General features: G+C 52.9%; 1 protein-coding gene across 2 annotated transcripts; it reads right to left on the reverse strand.

Moving 5' to 3' along the window:
- Positions 1 to 2,961: 2,961 nt before the first annotated feature.
- On the reverse strand, positions 2,962 to 17,737 carry CE3H7orf26 (chromosome E3 C7orf26 homolog). 2 transcript variants are annotated; one of them, XM_045460251.1, is made up of 6 exons: positions 17,245 to 17,737; positions 16,499 to 16,720; positions 14,227 to 14,392; positions 8,568 to 9,092; positions 7,535 to 7,574; positions 2,962 to 3,709 (listed from the first exon to the last, which is right to left on the reverse strand). In XM_045460251.1, exons 1-6 carry the CDS (start codon positions 17,434 to 17,436, stop codon positions 3,508 to 3,510), a joined length of 1,347 nt encoding a protein of 448 aa, XP_045316207.1. In that variant the 5' UTR covers positions 17,437 to 17,737; the 3' UTR covers positions 2,962 to 3,507. The 2 variants fall into 2 exon arrangements, with proteins under 2 accessions (XP_045316207.1, XP_045316208.1); XM_045460252.1 differs by having other exon boundaries at positions 17,275 to 17,719.
- Positions 17,738 to 18,354: the final 617 nt, after the last annotated feature.

Genomic DNA, 18,354 nt, shown 5'->3' on the forward strand with positions numbered 1-18,354 from the left:
GTTCTGAGCCATCAGCCCAGAGCCCGACACGGGGCTCGAACTCACGGACCGCAAGATCGTGACCTGAGCTGAAGTCAGACGCTCAACCGACTGAGCCACCCAGGCGCCCCAATGTTTATTTATTTTTTGAGAGAGAGAGAGTGAGTGAGCAGGGGAGGGGCAGAGAGGGAGAGAGGGAGACCCAGAATCTGAAGCAGGCTCCAGGCTCTGAGCGGTCAGCACAGAGCCCGACGTGGGGCTCGGACCCACAAGCTGTGAGATCATGACCTGAGCCAAAGTCAGACGCTTAACTGACTGAGCCACCCAGGCACCTCCCCACAAAATTTTATGTTTAAGTAGTCTCTACACCCAACATGGGGCTGGAACCCACAATTCTTTTTTTTTTTTTTTTTTTTTACTTAAAAAACTTTTTTTAATGTTTATTTATTTTTGAGAGAGACAGAGTGCGAGCAGGGGAGGAGTAGAGGGAGGGAGACACAGAATCTGAAGCAGGCTCCAGCCCCTGAGCCATCAGCACAGAGCCTGACGTGGGGCCCGAATCCACGAACCATGAGATCATGACCTGAGCCGAAGTTGGATGCCCAACCAACTGAGCCACCCAGATGCCCCTGGAACCCACAATTCTGAGATCAAGAGTCACATGCTCACTGACTGAGCCAGGTGCCCCAGCAGTGGAACAACATTTTTAAAGGGCTTAAATAGAAGAAATAATCAAGCCAGGATTCTATGTGGGGCAAAAATACCTTTCAGGGAGGAAGGTGAAGAAAGACATTCTCAGATCAAAGAAGATTAAGAGAATTAATCACTAGCAGACCTGCTCTCAAAGAAATGCTAAAGGGAGGTGTTCAGGCAGAAGAGAAATGATACCAGAAGGAAGCTTAGAACTTAAGGAAAGAAGAAAGAGCAACAAAATGATAAATATACAAATATATGTAACAGATGAATTTTCTCCTCTTAAGTTCTTTAAAATACGTACAAAGTTGCGGTGAAGTTGTAAGGTTTGTACACTTTGCTCTAAGTGTTAAAATACTAACTCTTAGTAGACCACAGTCTAGTTAGGCACCCGTAATTACAATCCCTAGAGAACGCCCCCCCCCCCCACAAAAAAACTAAACTAAACTAAAATCCTGAGATATAGCTAAAACATCAACATATAAATTCAAAATGGAATGCTAAGGAATTGAAGTCAATGAAAATCGTGGAGTAAGGGATTCCGAAAGCCAGCCCCTTCATAACAGCAATACAAAGTCAACCTTTTTGGATCACTAGCAATGAGCTAAAAGCTTGCAGCATCCCAAGAAGTACCTGTTTAAAAAAAATGGCTGATCTTGGTAAGAGCAGTAAACTTTGTGACATCTGACCTTACTCTGCCCTGGGACCAGGCTCTGAAGTAGCCTTGAAAACGGCAGCTGAGGGGGCCTGGGTGGCGCAGTCGGTTAAGCGTCCGACTTCAGCCAGGTCCCAATCTCGCAGTCCGTGAGTTCGAGCCCCGCGTCAGGCTCTGGGCTGATGGCTCAGAGCCTGGAGCCTGTTTCCGATTCTGTGTCTCCCTCTCTCTCTGCCCCTCCCCCGTTCATGCTCTGTCTCTCTCTGTCCCAAAAATGAATAAACGTTGAAAAAAAAAATAAAAATAAAAAATAAAAGAAAATGGCAGCTGAATTCCTGGGACCAGTGATGAAGTTTTTGGGTTGATGGCGGGGTGGTCTGGAGCCAATGGCCAAGAAAGAATTCTTGAAGACATCTTTTGTACAAAAAGGTGATTTTATTAAAGCAAGGGGACAGGACTCGTGGGCAGGAAGAGCTGTATTGGGATTGTGACAGGTAACTCATTATATACCCTCAGGTTGGGAGGGGGTCAGGGATAGAGTAAGTCTCTAAGGAATTTTGGAAGTTCGAGCCCCGCGTCGGGCTCTGTGCTGACAGCTCGGAGCCTGGAGCCTGCTTCGGATTCTGTGTCTCCCTCTCTCTGCCCCTCTCTCGCTCATGCTCTGTCTCTCTCTGCCTCAAAAATAAAATAAAAACATTTTTTTAAATTATAAAAAAAAAAAAACAAAAAAGCAAAAAACAAAGAAAGAAAAACAGATTCCTGCAGAGGCTTCACTTGCAGGCCGATTCTTACCCACTGGCTGAGCATGGCGGGGAGCCCCCGAAAGCCACAGGCTCCTGTGGCTGACAAAGCACTTGCGGTTGGGGTCCTTTCCAACCAAGGATGGCCCTTAACACGCAGCTGCCTCTGGCTCATTGCTCCTTATCTTGAGGGATGCCCCGAACTCCAGACTTGAAAAAACACACACAGGAATTTATTAGGCAATCTGGTTTGGTCGGCTCTCCTGTCATGGCCTCTGGCCAGGAACACAAGGGCAGACAAAACCGCAGGGTTACGTTTCATCCCACGGGTTAATCTCGGCCCTTTACTGCTCGCTGTTCACTGTGACCCTCTGTCATTCCTCACTTTTAGCCCAGGGCAGTGCAACCTCATAGTTACCGGGACCTTTCCTTCCCAAAACTAGTAAATGAGAAATCAAAGCTGATACCTTCCATCGCGTGCTAGGAAAAAACCAAGGGAAGCAGACAGCCTCAGGGCGCCCCTGCACGGTGGAGGGGACACTATCCTCTGGGTTTCTGTCAAAAGAAGTGCCTAAAATTGTATCCCGTCTTCTCGCCCCGATGACTGCGGACAGGGCATTGCTGCCGCTCACGTTTACCAAGTTTGTTTGTTTGTTTTTAATTTTTTAAATGTTTATTTACTTTAGAGAGAAAGAGAGAGAGAGACAGAGTATAAGCAGGGGAGGTGCAGGGAGAGGGAGACACAGAATCCGAGGCAGGCTCCAGGCTGTCAGCACAGAGCCCACAAACCCTGAGATCATGACCTGAGCTGAAGTCGGACGCTTGATCAACTGAGCCACCCAGGCGCCCCTCACGTTTACTAAGTTTTAAGAATACATTCCATAAACTCTATAAAACAGTTTAGAAAAAATTTATTTGAACATACGAAAGGAAAATTTAGACCCCAATAAAACAGAGAAGCTCCTCGGCGGTGAGGGCGGCCCTGGCCGGGTCCCCCACCCAGCGTCGAGCTCTCGGAGCTACTGGAGACCCTGGGGACAGGGACCCGCCACATTCACAAGCAGAGAAGCCAAACGGACCTGCAAAGGCTGCTCATGACACCCGTGCCCGGCCGCTCGGGCTCCCGGCACATCTGAAACGCCACACAGGCCCTCGGGCTGGCGGAATTGGCACCGGGGACGCCCATCCCATTCGGCGCGCCTTCTTCCTTCCATCCATCCGGTCTGGACTCCTGCGACAGTCACCCGGGCGGGAGACACCCGGACTTCCCCACGCCGCGCAGCTTCCCCGCCAAGACAGTCCCGCTGCTGAGGGGCGGGGAGGGGGGCCGCCGGCTGCCCCCCAAAGGTCCTCTTCCATGGGGTGGCTCCCCCTTTCTCTGGAAGGCTTCCTCCGGCCCGGCGGAAGGCACACTGCCACTCGGCGGCACGTGGGGCCGGCCTAGCGGATGGGCCTGAACGGGAACGTCATGCCCGAGATGAAGGTGTGGCCCGGGTGCGTGGGCAGTGCGGGGTGGGCGGCGGGGTGGGCCGGCACGGCCCCGTAGCCCAGCGGGGGCGTGTGGATGTGAGGGTAGAAGCCTGGGGGGAGCGCCGCGTGGGGCGTCTGCTGCACCGGGCCCGAGATCACCAGCTGGAGCAGGCTGCAAATACAAGGACAAGGGTTAGGTGTGCGGCGGCTGGGCGGGCCTGTCCACTCGTGGATGTGCTGCAGCCGGGAAGGACAGAAGGCCTGGATCGGGGGTGGCCTCGCGCGAGTGCCAGGAGGGGCACCAGCTGCAGGTCCAGAGCCTGCACATTTCCAGGCATGGAGATCTGTGAACACGCGTTGCAAGGGAGCGGCTTGTGGCTGGGGAACAGCGGCAGGAGAAGTGGCCTGGAGGTGGCAGGATTGAGACGGAGACACCCCCCCCCCCCCCCCCCCAGCAGAGAGGATCCTTCCTGCGGCATCGCATCTGAGAAACCACAAGGCGGTGCTGGAGGCGGGGCGGCGAGAAGGCTGCGGAGGAAGGGTCTGCACGAGGCTTACAGTCCCCAGGAGCTCTGGGCACAGCCTCAGTGTCTGTGGCCTGGGGACTCCCACATCCGGTTCAGCCCCAAGTGTACACTTAGGAGGATCGTGACCAAGGCCCGATGGCACGAAGGACAGCGGGCCACATAGTCATGCGTAGTGACTGAGTCTCATATGAATTCCAAGCACAGCCACTAGAAAGCAGGTCTTTCATAGACTCCGCCCTAAATAGGGTAGGCCCCGCCCCCACGATGGCCCCGCCCCTGGGATGGCCCAGGCCGGGACCCAGCCCTTTCCCACCTCCAGGGGCCACCTCCCCCACCCCCACCAGGAGGCTCCAACCCTCCTGCTCATTTGCTCCTTCACTCCAGGGTGACAGCCACACTCCAGCCCTACTCTTCATACCCCATCACTCCTTCTCCAACACCCTCCCGCCCACCACCGCCCCAAGCCCCAGGTGCCCCGCACCTTCTCCGCCCTGTGCTCTCCTCTCTGTGGTTCGGGACATCCATGGCCTGGGTCTCCCTCCTGGAATCCCCTTCAGTTTCCAGTGTTGGTCCCTTCTGGATCTCCCTGAAGAGTTCCCTCTGATCAGTCCTATCTTCGCCAGCCCCACATTCCCTCCCAGAGAGACCAGCAAAGATTGCTAACTTTCCCACATCAGGAGCTTCCAGGCCTTAGCCCGCCCACACCCTGCAGTTAGCACCAAATACCCAATCACCCACCCAGTTAACGCCGGAATCAGAGAAGCTTCTCTGGCCCTCTCCTCTTCAGGACGGAGGCCTCCTTCCCCAGCTTGGCCTCTCCCCTCTCTCCCCTGGCCTCTGCGTGGGACAGACTGGCTCTGCTCTCACTTTCCTAGCTACACTCCAAGGCCACGCCTCAACTGGGTTCTGTGTCTGCAGTGTCTACACCGGCCTCTCCACATCATCAACCATTCACACTCAGGACTTCCTTGTCTCTCCCTCACACTGCCCTGCTGGGTCCAGGAGCAACCCCAGGCCACCCTGCCCTGGCTACTGTCAGCCAGCTACCTGGAGCTCTGACAGGTGGGGGCTAAGTCGTCTGCAGACTGACCGTCAGTGCCGCTCCCCCTGCCCACCCCCCCCCCCCACCCCGGTATAAAGTCTGGTGCCCAGAGCCCACAGGAGGAGCTCAGAAAGTAAGCCGAGGTCAGGAAAAAAGCTGGTGCCTGGCCTGAAGCTCTTCTGAGCCCCTTTTCATTTATGTTACTATTTTTTTTTATAACTCGGGGTGAGGAATTCAATCAAAATAAGCAAACAAATAAATCTAAGGAGGGTGTTACAGAGGCAAAATTTAGGTCATACATTCGATTGAACCTGCATACTGTGCCAGAGATAAAATGGGTTTCAAGAAGTTTCCAGTCTATTCAGAAAAACAACAGAAAAAAGACTATCACAAGTCAAAGAAAGTTTCCAAGTGACTACAAGTCCTCTGCGTGCATCGGTGCCAGGCTGCCCGTCCGGTATGTGCCAGGAGGGCAGGGCCTAGCGCCGGCTGTTAAGTTCCTCCGGGGTTCCAATGGGGACCTCTAGCGATCATGCTGAGGTGACAAAGGATTTAAACCCTGTCATCATTTTAATGCCCTAAAAACATTAGATATGAAATAAGAGCTGTGCACAAAGAAGAGAAATACTACAACGGGATTATTGGAAGAGGGGCAGAAAGATACCTATTTATACAAACAACGTCTTCAGATGCCAGGGAATTTTCCTACACCCAGGGGTGGGGGTGGGGGCAAGAAAGGAACAGTATGGGCTCTTGAGGGAAAGGTGGCCCTCTGGACAGCTGTCTATGCTGTTGACAGAGTATCTCAAGCAGGACCGTTCTACTTCACCAGGAGCCATCGCACTCCACCAATACGATACTCAGTTATACTCGGTTTTCGGATCTACCCAGACACCTGACGGAAGCCGCCCCTCGCTGCAGGGTCTGACACGGAGTCCCCAACCACACACGGGGACGCAGACCTCAGGCTGCAACCACTCTCGCCATCAGCCCACGAGCTGGCCTTTGGCCGATCCCGGTTACTGGTCTGCCACATGTGCCCAGGCGCACCGGCCCTGGCGGCGATGGCGGGCCAGGCCCTGGGCAGCCGTGAGCACACGCGGCGGGCTCGCGCACCCTCCATCCACACTGCCTGCCAACGCCAGCCCTGGAGCCCTGGCCCCTGACGGTCTAAAGAAAGAAGAGTGTTAGTAATCCTACCGGCTTCACTGACTGTTTTCTGTCCCTGTGCACACTACCCTGGTGGCCGGAGTTCTGCCTTCAACTGTAACATTTCCTCATCAGGACGCCACAATTACTCTATTCAGTGGATACATAATTTCTGCCCTTCTGATGTATCACTACTAATTTACTAGGGATTCCCATGCTTTGGGACTGTTAGGTTGCTTCCAACTTTTTGCTACTAGTGATGCTGTATTTGCATGAAACATTTTTACACCCTTGGCTTCTGCTTCTTAGAGTCAATGAAACTAATCACATCAAACGACATGCCTAAGTTTTGAGTATAACAGTAAGAGCAACAGCAGCTAATACTTCTTAGATACTTGGTACACACCAAGGCCTGTTCCAAGCACTGAGTTTTTACTCTAATCTCCACAAAAATCCTACCTCAGGGGCGGGGCAGGAGAGGTGAGGGGAGCAGACAAGAGGCAGGTACTGTTATTTTTTTGATTTTACATCAAAACAAGGCAGTGGGAGATAAGGAACTTGCCAAAGATCATTCAGACGGCAAGCAGTGGCCTGGACTCTCCCCCAGAAGCTGTGACCACACAGCTCCCGCTCCTCACCTCTGTCATCACCACTACCCCCAAATCATGATAATAGCCACCATTTACGGGCAGATTCCCACGAGCCAGGGACTTGGCCTGGAAGTTTACAAGCACCAACACATTTGATCCTTCCTCCAACCCCGGGCACAGGCGAATTACCCGCCCCCTCCCCCGGCCAACTTTACAGAGGAGGAAACGGAGGCTCAGAAACAGGTGAAGGGATTGCCCAGGCAGCACAGAAAACCAGTTAGACCCATGCTCAGAACCCAGTCAGTGCCATCCATCGACAAGGCCTAACTGCCACGCTGTGCCCTAGGCCGGGGCTCTGAAGTGTTTCCCAGAGGGCTGCGCAACCCACAATACCAACAACACGCGCATGGACGCCGGGAGTCACCACAAAACACGTGTGCTAATTTAAGCGAGCAGTAAATGGCTCCGAGCTTGCTCAGGTTTCTTTCCTGGACTCCCAGGCAAGGTGACCGCATCTCCCCGAGTTGCTCTCTCACGTGGGTCATGCTATCTCACCCCCCACTTATCATCGGGTCCTTCGGCAGCTCCTTACACACGGAAGCCAGGAAGCTGGCTGTCCTGTCCAGGAAGCCAGGACAAGAGGTCCAGCCCGCCCCCGCCCAGCTAGAATTATTCGAGAGGGCACTTACTTATTATGGGGCAGCCTGGAGCACAGGGTTCTCAGGTCATCTGAAATCAAGGAGACGCATGATCAGGAACAGACTGGAGACAACAAGGTGAAATGTTCACTGAGTTCTTTTCAAGGACACCGGTAAGATAGCAATAGTGCCTGTACTGCCTTGTCCCATCACCACTCAGAAACTGCAGTCTCTCGGGGCACCTGAGCGGCTCAGTTGATTAAGTGGCCAACTCGTGGTTTCAGCTCAGGTCAATCTCCCGGCCTCGTGGGTTTGAGCCCTGCATCAGGCTCTGCGCTGGCAGCACAGAACCTACTTGGGATTCTCTCTCTGTCCACTCTCTCTGCCCCTCCCCAACTCTGTCTCTCTCAAAACACACTTAAAAAAACAAAACAAAACAAAAAAAAACCCTGCGTTCTCTCTTCCTTCAATTCTTGCTTTAACAATGAGATCCCCAAAAGAGTACATGCCTCAGGAGAAGGGGCAGGTCTACTGGCAATCTGGCAGGTGGCTAGGAAAGGCTCCAGTGGCAAGGCTCTCACTGAGCAGAGCAGATGGCCCAGGTGTCCCAAGAGTGCCGAGTAGGAAACGTATCACATGAGCGCCAGCTGGGGCCACAGGCCACTTCTGTAAGCCCACAGTCACTAAACAAGCACAAGTTCTACGAGACACTGGGAGAGGCCAGCACCGCAGTGGAGAATCAGGGACCTGGATGCAGGTGAAGGCAATGTTTTGCGCACTTGAACCTGTGCACCGTGGTAGGTAACGTATGCCTCAATAAAAAAAAAAGGACGCAGGAAAAGAAAGGGTTCTCCGTGAGGAGAGACAGTGAGGGATCCTCCTCACTCCCAAAGGGTCCCTGCTCCTGGGCAAAGCGGCCAGGAGACACTCAGACATCACGGTCAGCGTTCTACCTGGGGAAGCTGTGCAACTTTGCCCTCGTCCCTCACGCTACGAGGAGAGAAGCTGTGAAGGGGCAGAGAGCAGCACTGGTCCAGGAGTCCCTATTTCCCTTCCAGGAGGGCCCGGGCGAGGGAGTCCTCACCTCTCGTGCACAGCAGGGCTCCGGAGGCCATGGCCACCTGCAGGGCCTGCGCCAGCCGGTCCAGAGAGAGCTCGATCTCCTGGGAGGCGTTTAGGGGGTTCAGTTCATCCGCCAACCTGTTGATCTCCTCTACCAGTGGGACCATGTGGTCAAACAGGACGAGCCCCAGGCGCCCATAAAGATTCTTCTCGGTTAAGTGCACCTGCAGCATCATGAGGACCTGGAGGACGTTGAGGTGGAGTTTGGAGTACAGGAGGTGGGGGTCTCTGTCCATCCCTCCCGAGTCCTTTGTAACTTTGGTGGCGACGTGCCCGTTGGACAAGGAGGGCTTCTTCTTCCGTTTATAAGCCAGAGGGGCCTTCACACACCAGCGGATCAATCCAGTGAGCGGCGTGAGCTCTAAAAATCCTATTGGGAGATTGGCGGCAATCGGGGTATTTAAAAAAGTGATGAGAATCAACCTCGGGTCCTCAAAAATCCAGCTGACAATCATCTCGAGCAAGTCCAACGGTGGGATGAGGTCATCTGCCAACAAAGATGCCGTCAGTCAGGTGGGTGTGCGGCCCCAGTGACGTAAGCAGATGGCGGGAGACGGACCCCGAAGTGCACACAGCTCAGCGGCACCTGACGTTCACACTACGTGCTCCGCCTACCTATTTTCTGTCCCCTTTCCTAGAACGTCCCCTCCGTGAGGGCTGAGACCCTTGCCCTGGCCAATGTTTAGCCCCAGAGCCAGGACTGTCTGGCCACAGTGGGGTTCAGAAAAATATCTCTTAAATCGACACTTCCCTACAACTCCTCCAATGCCCTGAAGTTCATCCCATGGGTCAATGTAAATACATCTGCACACTCTTTATGTCCCAAACTACCGCCAACCCCCCATCCCTTCCCGGAGAGTAGCTTTTGTCTCCTGTGATGGCTACAGTGGCCTTCACAGAACAGTTCAGAGTGCGGTCTGTGGTCAGTCAGCTACCAAGAGCCATCCCAGCCCCAACTCTGGAATCTTTGTCTACGCAAAGCCTGACCTGCCATGACCCTGGAGACCCTACACGTTCCATAGCCTAGACAGGGAAGAGCAATAAAAATAAATGTTGACGGGGCGCCTGGGTGGCGCAGTCGGTTAAGCATCCGACTTCAGCCAGGTCACGATCTCGTGGTCCGTGGGTTCGAGCCCCGCGTCGGGCTCTGGGCTGATGGCTCAGAGCCTGGAGCCTGTTTCCGATTCTGTGTCTCCCTCTCTCTGCCCCTCCCCCGTTCATGCTCTGTCTCTCTCTGTCCCAAAAATAAATAAACGTTGAAAAAAAAAATTAAAAAAAAATAAATAAATAAATGTTGACATTCCTTCTGGTTTTGCGATGGGCCAGGCACTGTTCTAAATCCTTTACACAGATTAACTCACTCCTCAAACAAGCCACCTATTATAGAACGGATGAGGAAATCGAGGCACGACGATGTTAAGTCACTTCCCCAGGACTCACTAAAAGTATGAGGTCAGGGGTGCCTGGGTGGCTCAGTTGGTTTAAGTGTCCGACTCTGGCTCAGGACATGATCTTGTAGTTCATGAGTTGGAGCACCACGTCAGGCTCTGCGCTGACAGCTCGAAGCCTAGACCCTGCTTCGGATTCTGTGTCTCCCTTTCTCTCTGCCCATCTCACACACTGTCTCTTTCTCTCAAAAATAAATATACCTTAAAAAGTTAAAAAAAAAAAAAATGAGTATGGGGTGCCTGGGTGGCTCAGTCGGTTGAGCATCCGACTTTGGTTCAGGTCATGCTCTCACGGTTCGTGAGTTTGAGCCCCATGTCGGGCTCTGTGCTGACAGCTCAGAGCCTGGAGCCTACTTCGGATTCTGTGTCTCCCTCTCTCTCTGCCCCTAACCCACTTGCATTCTGTCTCTGTCTCTCCCAAAAATAAATAAACATTAAAAAAAAATTAAGTATCACAGACCAAGGATGATGAATAATCAAATTCTGTGTACCTGAGGTCCATTATAAAAAAAAAAAAGCTTTGGGGAGCCTGGGTGGCTCAGTCAGTCAAGCGTCTGACTTCAGCTCAGGTCATGATCTCACACTTTGTGAGTCCGAGCCCCGCATCAGGCTCTGTGCTGACAGCTCAGAGCCTGGAGTCTGCTTCAGATTCTGTGTCTCCCTCTCTGCCCCTCCCCCACTCACACACTCGGTCTTTCTCTCTCTCTCAAAAATAAATATTTTTTAAAAAGTTTTTAAGTGGGGCGCCTGGGTGGCGCAGTCGGTTGGGCGTCCGACTTCAGCCAGGTCACGATCTCGCGGTCCGTGAGTTCGAGCCCCGCGTCGGGCTCGGGGCTGATGGCTCAGAGCCTGGAGCCTGTTTCCGATTCTGTGTTTCCCTCTCTCTCTGCCCCTCCCCCGTTCATGCTCTGTCTCTCTCTGTCCCAAAAATAAATAAACGTTGAAAAAAAAAAAAATTTATAAAAAGTTTTTAAGTATGAGCCCAGCCCAGATCTGGCTTCAGGTGGCCTGGCTCTTAACCAGCTGGCCGCACTGCCATCCTGGGGCTGGTGCACAAAGCCCTTGGGTCGTCTGCGAGCACGGGAGTGGGTGTCCGGCCTCCTGTCGCTGGGGCTGTCGAGCCCTCAGCTGGAGGAGCGCTAAAGATGACAGAAGCCCGTCCGGGACGCTGAGGCTGGAGCCGAGCATGAGACAGGGGAGCGTGGGACGAGCGAGACACGTGTGCATGGAGGCTCCAGCTGCTCTTTCTCAAGGGACCGGGGCCTTCTTCCCTGAGATCATGCCTTCTGCTCTGCAGTTAAACTGTGCCCTGCCCTTCCGTCACGAAATGTCGTCTGCAGCCTTTACTTGGCAAAATGTGTGTGTGGTGGGGGGGACCCTGTGTGTGGCCCCTTTATCACCCCTGAGAGGGAACGCCAATTTCACACCTTCTTGTCAGGCACGCCACCCCTCCTGCCCGACACACACACACATACACACACACACACACACACACACACACACACACACACACACACCTGCTGAGGCACCTCCGAGAGCCTGAGGGAGGTGTGTGTGCCCAACGTGTGCAGTGTGTGTGTGGACTCGAGCGAACCATCCTACTCAGAGACCCAGCTTGTCTGCACCATCCGGGCAAGACAAGGTTCTGTCTCCTTAGGGGAGTTTCTTCCATCCTGTGGTCTGGAAGGCACAGACTCCCCAGGAAGGCTCCCAAGAGCAACGGTGGTCACCGTTCTGACCATGGACTCCAGGTCCATCCGCCAGGGCCACTGCACCACTGCTGTGTGCCCGGCGACCTCCCTATCTCCAGACTCACCAGGCTGTATACATTAGAAATGTATAGCTTTTTGTACGTCAATCATACCTCCATAAAGCAGTTGTAAAAAGAAAAAACAAAAATCATTGACATATCAGACTGGCAAACTGGCTTAAGAGAAAAATACCATGTCTCACGTCCATGCTAGAACACTGGCGGTATTCTCTGAACATTGCCTCCTTTTCCACGCTAATCTGTTCCCAGTGTTAAGGTCAATTTCCGTCCTTGATGGTGTGGAATCACTGATCAACCAGGAAGCTACACAAAGGGTTGAATTAAATCATTCCTATGGGGAAACTAAGGGCCCGACTACTGTTCCCAGCTATCCAACGCTCTGAGGAAGCCTCTGCAGGACAGCGCCAGGGAGAATCCCACTCCAGCCGCAGGGCACCGCTCACAAGACCTGCCCTAGTCCCAGGGGCACGCTGCCGTGACAGAAAAGGCAGAAAGCGCATGTGACCATGATACGCATGTCAACGTCCACACTACGTCCACGCGAGCTTTCTCAAGAGAACGGAAAAGCTGAACAGCAAGGGGGGCGGAAATAAAGGTCCAAGTATATACTCAGGGTGCTGCTGGGCTGTACGGAAGCAGAAATGTCGTTGAAGGCTCTCCAGCTGCTGGTTTAGGCTTCAGACCAGAATAGGAGACTGTTGGTCGGCCCTCTGAGCAGCAAGAGCGGAGGGCAAAGGAGGAGGAACCTGAGGCAGAAAAGCAGGCTTTTCTGCAGAAAAACTGCTCACCAGGATGAGGTCCAAAACTTTCCCATGTGGAAACCCGGGGCCGCAGCCCCTATCCAGGGGCTCACATGAGCCATAGGGGTCACGCAAGGACAGAGCCCTGTTTGCTCCACAAAGCCCTGTTTGTCAACCCGTGTTCCCCGGAAGTCACCCCTGGGGAGGAAAGAAGGCAGCAGAGCCCAGTGAGTGTGGGTCTGAGACTCCCACTCCAGCTCAACCGGAGAGGTTGATACTGGTTTTCTTGATTTGGAGTCTGCAGAAAATGATTGGACCAGAGGGCTCTGACACTGGGCGGGGACGAGGCACACAGGCTCCTCCCAGTTGAAGTCAAATGCCATCTACTGGCTGCCCGGAGAACTTCACCCGACATCTCCCTGAGGAAGCCTCAGAAACATCAACAGAAGCCGCACTGGAGCCTCCTCATGCAACAGGCTGAAAACACGTCACCACCACCTCAGTGGGACTGTTGCCAAAAATGTTGAACTCGAATCTTGCACAAGGAAATGACCAGATAAATCTAAATTGAGGGACATTCTGCAGAACAGGTCTGAGCTCTTCCAAAACATCGGTGTCAGGGGGCACCTGGGTGGCTCGGTCGGTTAAGCATCCGACTTTGGCTCAGGTCATGATCTTGCGGTTTGTGAGTTCGAGCCCCACGTCGGGCTGCGTGCTGACAGCTCAGAGCCTGGAGCCTGCTTCGGATTCTGTGCCTCCCTCTCTCTCTGCCCCTCCCCTGCTTGTACTCTGTCTCTCAAAAATGAATAAATGTTAAAAAAAAAAAAAAGTCAACGTCAAAGAGACTTTTTAAAATGCTTCATCTGTTCAAGATTTGAAAGGGCCAAAATGACATAACAGCCATGTATAATGTATGATCCCTTATGGAATCCTGAATTCTCCGGACCTCTGGGGGGGAGGGCGGAGAGGTTATTATTGAGATGATCAGAGAAATCTGAATATAGGCTATATAAGAGAAAATACTGTTCCCTCAATATTTAGTTTCTTAGGCGTGAAAACAGTATCTTGGTTAAGTAAGGGAACGTTCTTGTTCCTGGGAGAAAGATACATATTTAAGGACTTAGTACAAGACGTTAGTAACAAACCCTCAAAAGTTCAGGAAAAACCAGTACTTGTGAGTGAGTATGAGAGAGGGACAGAGAAAGAGAGAAAGAAAGGAGGAGAGAAACATGCGAATGTTAACAGGTGGTGAACCCAGGCGGGAGTCTTACAACTTACGATAATCTTGTAACTTTCCTGAAGTTTTGTTATGTTTCAAAATAACAGTGAGGGATAACGAAGCAAATCCTGCCTGGGGAGAAAGCCATGTCCTCCCCAGACATCTAACCCTAGCGTGTTTTAGGCCGTCTGCCCCTCGGACCACTCCGAACCAGGCAAGTGGGAATGACTAAGGAAAGCTCCCTGCTAGCAAGTTCCAGAAGTCAGGGTGGCCCACTTCCTTCGCTTTCAGCCAAAAATAAAACACACATTTCAGAAGAAAACAAACAAACAAAAACAAAAACCTCCAAAGCATTCACTAGACATTTTACCTGGGCGTTTGAGGGGACACGAAAGTGGCCAGGAACTGAACTTGTTGAGAGCAACAAGCTGTTTAAGGCTTACCTGACGACAGGTCATAGAGCGCAGTGACGGACGTGATGAACTGGCAGCAGAAGCGAGGGCTGGCACTGAAAATCTGCTTCAGCGTCTGCACGGATCCGGGCACCAGACAGCAGTAGTCGTCCACCAGGGCCCTGGCTAACCTCACGCAGTAGACCACCGGCGTCCGCTGGGAAGAAGCCACAGTCCACGTGACTACAGGTGTCGTGAGCTGGGAGGCTACAACCACGTACACACGGGGAAGACCCCCCCCAGAACGGGCACATCCACTTCCCAGAGGAGATAAAGATGTTCACAGCTAACTCCGAAGCAGGGCTCGGCAAGCAGAAGCCCACGGACCAAATCCATCCCGGTTTTTGTAAGTCAGAGACGTGTATCTGCTCATCTGCTTGCCTGTTGTGTAAGGCAGCTCCTATGCTACCAGGACAGAGTGGAGTGGTTGTGAAACACTCTGTATGATCCGCAGAGCCTCAACTATTTCCTGTCTTGCCCTTTACACAAAAGGCCTGCTGACCCCTGCTTTGAAGTGCAGTGAGTAAAGATCACCTCGGACTTCAGAGGAGGAAATGACAACTTTTGGGACCTGACAGGTAAGACTCCGAAGGCAGAAATGAACGGTGGCTACCACTTTGAAGAGCTTGAGGAGGGTTTGTGAGCTATCGTGTGATTTAGAGCGGTGCTTTCCCACTTTCTCTTACAATCCTATCCTTACAGGTTCCCGTGATTCTTTCAAATCCTGTATCACCAGCCTCTCCTGCCTTTTTCCTTCCCACTCAGAGGCCGATGTGTAGCTAGGGCCACATTCAACAGCTGCTCAGGATGTTCTAGTTCCAAGGGCCAACTGTGGCCTACAGGGGAAACTGCAAGGAGAGAGCGTGCCAGATTGTTCCCTCGGGCTGAAATTTGCCCCCACAACCTCAAACCAGCCAACCTTACCTTCCCTAGCAGGGAGTGGTAGCCACTCACCCCTGGGGGTGGAGGGTTGGTGGCGGTGACAATCCCTGACTCAAGCCACCAAGACCCTGCCATTGACATCTGCTTTTATTTTGCCAAAAAGCCAGCACAATAGCATCAGGAGAGATAAATGGGAAATTATGTAATGAATTACAGGGGGCTAAGCCTGACTTCACTAAGTTACCAAGGGATAGAGGTAATTGTGAGATTAAATACAGCACACACCATCAGTTCAGATTCCCCAGAAGTCAGACTGGTGAGAATGAACGTATAGATTCCACTGAAGCTTACCTATGTGCTACAGAGACCAATATATATGTTTCTAACCAAATTCTGAGGATAAACAGATTTCAAGCAAAACATCTACATAAACTGGGGAGGGGGAAACAACCCCAAATGATTTCAAATACTTGAGAATTAAGCAGGTCTGTGAAACTGAACGTGGTAAATTCTGTTAGCTTAATAGCGAATCACGTTAAGCAAAGTTCTGATTAATAATTACTCTAGGGGCACCTGGGTGGCTTAGTCAGTTAAGTGTCCAACTTCGGCTCAGGTCATGATCTCACGGTTCATGGGTTCAAGCCCCACATCAATCAGGCTCTGTGCTGACAGCTCAGAGCCTGGAGCCAGGTTTGGATTCTGTGTCTCCCTCTCTCCCTGCCCCTGCCCAGCTTGTGCTCTGTCTCTGCCTCTCAGAAACAAATAAATGTTAAAAGTTTTTTTAAATAATTACTCTAAGTAGATTATCAGTTTCTGAAAGACTCGAGTAATAAAAGGCAAAACAAAATGAATCTTTCAAAGTACCAGCTAACACAAAATCTATTGTAAATATACATCTTTTCCTTTGATATTTAAAAACGGCTCTTCTGTCCATATCCATTGGGAGAGCCATCATCTTTGCAATGTCACCCTGGAACAATGCAAAACAAGTTACGTGCTTACTGACCCAACTGTATAATTTAACTTATAATGATCTTTAAACAAACAAACAAACAAACAAAAAATCCTATCTTGGAGACTACATGTGTAGCTGTTTTCAGAATACTAACTTACCATATTCAACTAAGGAAAATGATTTTTCACTTGTTCTGAAGATGGAACTTTTTTTTCTTCTCAAATCCATTTACCACTCCAAACTATTATTTTCTCAAGAAGGGATACTACCTGTCTATAAACATAGGAGGAGGCTATCAGCGTGCAGGGTAGCAACACAGAGAAGATAACATATAGAAAAGGCCTCTCCTGAAATCCAAACAAGGGAAAATTCCTGACACTAAACTCCTCTTCAGAGGCTCTCAGAAGGCTCTTTCTAGAGAATTACCTGAAGCCAGGAGGCTGCACACTCCAACACTGGGATCCGACAAACAGCCACCGCCATGGACACCAGTTTTCCCAACAAGCTCATCCGGCTGTCATCAGCCTTGTTCCCTTGGGGGCTGAAAAGGGATGAGAAAATAATCTGCCGGACAGAGTCCTTGGTTTGCTCCTGGAAATAATTGCACATGATTTCAAGAAGTTGGAGCTCCTGAAGTGAATTCAACCTCTGTAAAACAGATCCAAGAAAAACGATAAAAAATTTAGCTTCAACAGATGGGTTAATTCGTAGAGTAAGAAAACAGGAAAAATACTATTCCCCCCCCCCCCCCCCCCCCCCCCCCCCCCCCCGCCCAGGGAACTGTTCACCCCTCTAAAGGCCGGGTCCCAGGGGGCAGAACTCTGTTAATCTCGGGAAACGTCACTATACAGAATCGTACATCATCCTGGGTGGACTCAGGATGACCTACAGCGGTTTAAGACTCTCGGTTACGGGCCTTTAAAGTCTCTTCCTGTAGCACTACTGACACCCGGCTGTCGCACGCCCCGCAAAACAGGCACACGGCTGAGCAATGCTCAGGACGCCAGAGAAGGTGGATCTGGGCTGCTGTGAAGGAGCACGGCCAAGCGCGAGAACGGAGCCTGAGATAGCAAGCGGGTCTGTGGTTTGGCAAATGCTTGCCACCTCGAGAAGCGGAAAAGGAGCGGGAGTTTCCTTGTCGCGGACGCGGGCATCCCGGCCGCCCGCCGCACCTTGGGCTGCGCGCCGCGCTCCTTGGGCACCTGGAACACGAACTCCTCGAGCAGCTCCACGGGGCCCTTGTCCACGATGGGCAGCGGCGCGCTCTGCAGCTGGCTGCTGAAGTAGATGTCCAGGTGGTACAGCACCTCCTTGGCGGCGCTCAGCGCGTCGCGGCGCAGCAGCGAGTGGCGGATGTCGCTCATGGTGCGGCCGCTGCGGCCCGGGGCGTCCAGAGCGCGTCCGCACTTCCGCCCCGGGCCCCGCGGGCGCGCCCGCCGCCGCCGAGACAAAGAGGCCGCGACACGACCTCTGCCCGCCGACCCCGGCGCCCGCCCGTCCGCCGCTCCCGCTCCGTCCTGCTCAGGGGGCCATCGCCGCCGCCGGCCAGCGGGCGCCTGGCTGTGCGACTGCGGCGCCACCGAGGGCAGCGGGAGCCCGACGCCGCGGGGCCGAACGGCGGCGGAATGCCGAGCGCGGCGACGGCGGCCCGCAGGGGCCAAGCGCGGGCCGCGGCGAGGCCCGGACTCTCGGGAGGGCGCCACCTGGCGGCTCGGCCGGCCCGCGCGGAGGTACGCCCCGCCCCTCAGGCCCCGCCCCCGGGCCCCGCGACCGCCTGTGGGTCCTGCGGGGGCTCGCTGGACCGCCGCACCCGCCACTGAACGCTCATTGGACTTTGCGCTCCACTCGCCCGCGCGCAAAACGAGAAGTTCCCCTTGCTTCCTCTGCGCGGCGCTCAAAGCCTATTGGATTGGATTTGACCGCGCTTTCCCACCTGTAAGGTAGGCTGGTGTGCTGAGCCGTTGCTCAGGCCTTGGCAGTTCATTGTAAAGATGACGTCTACTCCGGAACTCTTGGCGCTGCGGTGACAAATGATGCCCCCTTACCCCTGGCCTCCAGCTTCTAGTCCCGAGTCCTCTTCCCCAGTCCCCTCTTCCCAATCCCCAATCCTGAGCAGCCTGGTCATGGGAATCTTAGGTATTCTGCTCCTGAAAACCCTCCCCTCCAAAACCCCCTCAGCACTTTCTATGAAACTCTTACGCATTCATCTCTTTGCACTGAATTAACGGGACAGTGGAGGGGTGGGGGTGATAGTTTGGAATTTTAAAAATAGGGCAGAGGTG

This window comes from Leopardus geoffroyi, chromosome E3, assembly GCF_018350155.1.
Source record: "Leopardus geoffroyi isolate Oge1 chromosome E3, O.geoffroyi_Oge1_pat1.0, whole genome shotgun sequence".
NCBI lineage: Eukaryota > Metazoa > Chordata > Mammalia > Carnivora > Felidae > Leopardus > Leopardus geoffroyi.

What these genes read in the sequence shown, in the direction of transcription:
- CE3H7orf26 (XM_045460251.1), bottom strand. Translation starts at nt 17,436, where the DNA reads ATGAGCGACATCCGCCACTCGCTGCTGCGCCGCGACGCGCTGAGCGCC. An exon ending in AGCCCTGCTGTGCACGAGAG is followed by an intron (nt 7,575 to 8,567) that starts GTGAGGACTCCC and finishes CCTTGATTTCAG; the next exon opens with ATGACCTGAGAACCCTGTGC. An exon ending in TCCAGGCTGCCCCATAATAA is followed by an intron (nt 3,710 to 7,534) that starts GTAAGTGCCCTC and finishes TTGTATTTGCAG; the next exon opens with CCTGCTCCAGCTGGTGATCT.